Source organism: Trichoplax adhaerens, genomic scaffold (genome assembly GCF_000150275.1).
Source record: "Trichoplax adhaerens TRIADscaffold_6 genomic scaffold, whole genome shotgun sequence".
Taxonomy (NCBI): domain Eukaryota; kingdom Metazoa; phylum Placozoa; class Uniplacotomia; order Trichoplacea; family Trichoplacidae; genus Trichoplax; species Trichoplax adhaerens.
In genome coordinates, this window is record NW_002060948.1 from 5,923,231 (window position 1) to 5,925,991 (window position 2,761).

At 39.9% G+C, this 2,761-nt stretch overlaps 2 protein-coding genes across 2 annotated transcripts in view; both read left to right on the forward strand.

Moving 5' to 3' along the window:
* Nucleotides 1-457, forward strand: part of TRIADDRAFT_57775 (uncharacterized protein) — a gene marked incomplete at both ends in the record, with an annotated part of 3,547 nt that extends 3,090 nt beyond the window's left edge. Inside the window, one exon of the mRNA XM_002113487.1 lies at nucleotides 306-457. Coding sequence (XP_002113523.1) covers nucleotides 306-457 — 152 coding nt within the window. The remainder of the gene's footprint in view (nucleotides 1-305) is intronic.
* Nucleotides 458-2,160: 1,703 nt separating this feature from the next.
* The window catches only part of TRIADDRAFT_57776 (uncharacterized protein), a gene marked incomplete at both ends in the record, with an annotated part of 6,243 nt that continues 5,642 nt past the window's right edge, over nucleotides 2,161-2,761 (forward strand). Inside the window, one exon of the mRNA XM_002113488.1 lies at nucleotides 2,161-2,267. Coding sequence (XP_002113524.1) covers nucleotides 2,161-2,267 — 107 coding nt within the window. The remainder of the gene's footprint in view (nucleotides 2,268-2,761) is intronic.

A 2,761-nucleotide genomic window follows, 5' to 3' on the forward strand; every position in this document is an offset into this window, starting at 1 on the left:
CATCTCTTTATTCGCGCTTTTTCACGCTACTTTCAATGTCTAATTTCTTCCTACTCATTCTGATTCTTTACCATTTAAAGGCTAACTACTATACGATGAGATACTTTTTGGCTGATTTAGTTAGTCAGCCAGTCAATGTTGTTAGAGTTATAATATTAAAATCATTCGAAAACAGAGTCTTAAGAATAGTCTCAAAGAAGGAATCCAGTAGCGAATACAAGTCGTATATTTTGCAAAGAATGGCCAATGAATTGAATTCTACAACATGGTGTAATTCAATGCGGGCGTATCCATCACTCCCTCAGTTTATTCTATCGAAAAAATACGCGCAATCCTTCAGTGTGTGCCACCCAAATTCGATTGGATTGGACAAGGTATAATTTCTAGCCTGGAGCATCTTATCCAATGTAGTCCATTGGATAAGATACAGAAATGGAAAAAATTCGGATTATCCTAAAGCTTGATGAACTCCAGTGAAAATTTCTTTGACACGAAGAGAGTAAAACTGCATGTAGTGTACTGTAGACTCGTACAGTACGTTGGTACGGACAGTGAAATAAATGATAAGGTAGTCCAGTATAGAGATTTATATTGACCGTGTCCGTTAAATAGGAACTTTCTTCTTCAGTCTTGGGTGAACGAGGAGGGTACGGTACAGTACCCATTGGAATCGATACGCAAGATAAGGGGCTGACGCCTGACCACAAACACTTCACAACAGTCTATTATTATCATGCAGGTCAGAGAGAAATGTCATTGACGTCCGATAGGTGACACACAACGATACGCTGACTTGGATGAGTGACCAATCCACTTCAACTCGAAAATGTGACTCTCTATTGGACAGTACTTACAGTCTATACAGGGCGAGTATCAAGACCTTCCCATAGGCCTGACCACGAACACTTCACTACAGTCTATTATTATCATGCAGGTCAGAGAGAAATGTCATTGACGTCCGATAGGTGTCATTGGAATCGATACGCAAGATAAGGGGCTGACACCTGACCACAAACACTTCACTACAGTCTATTATTATCATGCAGGTCAGAGAGAAATGTCATTGAGGTCCGATAGGTGACACACAACGATACGCTGACTTGGATGAGTGACCAGTCCACTTCAACTCGAAAATGTGACTCTCTATTGGACAGTACGTACAGTCTATACAGGGCGAGTATCAAGACCTTCCCATAGGCCTGACCACGAACACTTCACTACAGTCTATTATTATCATGCAGGTCAGAGAGAAATGTCATTGATGTCCGATAGGTGACACACAACGATACGCTGACTTGGATGTGTGACCAGTCCACTTCAATTCGAAAATGTGACTCCCTATTGGACACTGGACAGTACGTACAGTCCATACAGGGCGAGTATCAAGACCTTCCCACAGGCCTGACCACGAACACTTCACTGCAGTCTACTATTATCATGCATAGGTAACACACAACGATACGCTGACTTGGATGAGTGACCAGTCCACTTCAACTCGAAAATGTGACTCGCTATTGGACAGTACGTACAGTCTATACAGGGCGAGTATCAAGACCTTCCCACAGGCCTGACCACGAACACTTCACTACAGTCTATTATTATCATGCAGGTCAGAGAGAAATGTCATTGATGTCCGATAGGTGACACATAACGATACGCTGACTTGGATGTGTGACCAGTCCACTTCAACTCGAAAATGTGACTCCCTATTGGACACTGGACAGCACGTACAGTCCATACAGGGCGAGTATCAAGACCTCACTTGGACTGGACGATACTGTAATGTACTGTACAGTACAGTACTGTAATGCCGAGTCTCCTTACTGCCTTAAATGTGTACAGTACAGTATACTATATACTGTACAGTACAGTACTGTATACATGTACTGTATATGGCATACTGTACAGTACAGTATATACGTACATTGTACTGTACACTACTGTACTGTACTCCAGTACAGTGTATTAAGGCCGTGGATCGGTGTCAATCAGCTCAATGCTCATCGATCTTTGTTAGCCAATTGCCTGCAATTCACTGTACATTTCAAAGGCCTTTTTACCTATTTTGCTGGCTTTTACTTCATAGTGTATGTGGCAAAAGAAGTGAATTATATTAATCAGCAGATTCTAGTGATTATACGTACCATTAACGACACATTAATGGCTTCCCCAAAGAAATTTACCGGTGTTTCTTCTTTGGCTCCTCCACCTATGAAATTTTTTGCAACATGGGAAGTCGATCGTGCTCAACCCAATTGTGTTCCAAGGTAATTACTTGCAATAACCCAGTTTCAATGGCAAATTTGTTCATTTCACTAATATGATTTACCTATTTATTGGCCTTGACACTCTATAAACTGTAATAGGAGTGATATAGTCGTACTATCCTTCGTATTAAATTAGGACAGAAATGATTTACTACCTTCTTCAAAATGACTACAAGTAATGTGCAATCGATTGTATCAGCCATGATTTAAATGCTATAGTACAAATATTGAATTGTTGCAAAATAGCAATTTCCGAACAGATTGCAAAAGATTTAATTAATATAGTATTGTTATTATTCAAGTTGTCTTTCACCTTGGCCTCCAATATCTTCATTATGAATCGTTAAAATGCTAATCTAGATCACAAAATTCGTAACATAATATTATTCGATAATAATCCATCAAAGCGATTATCGTGTCTAGTGCTTACTGGATCGACATACAGTACTCGGATACTGTAATAATAGAAAGAGAGTATTTACTCTTGCCTATGA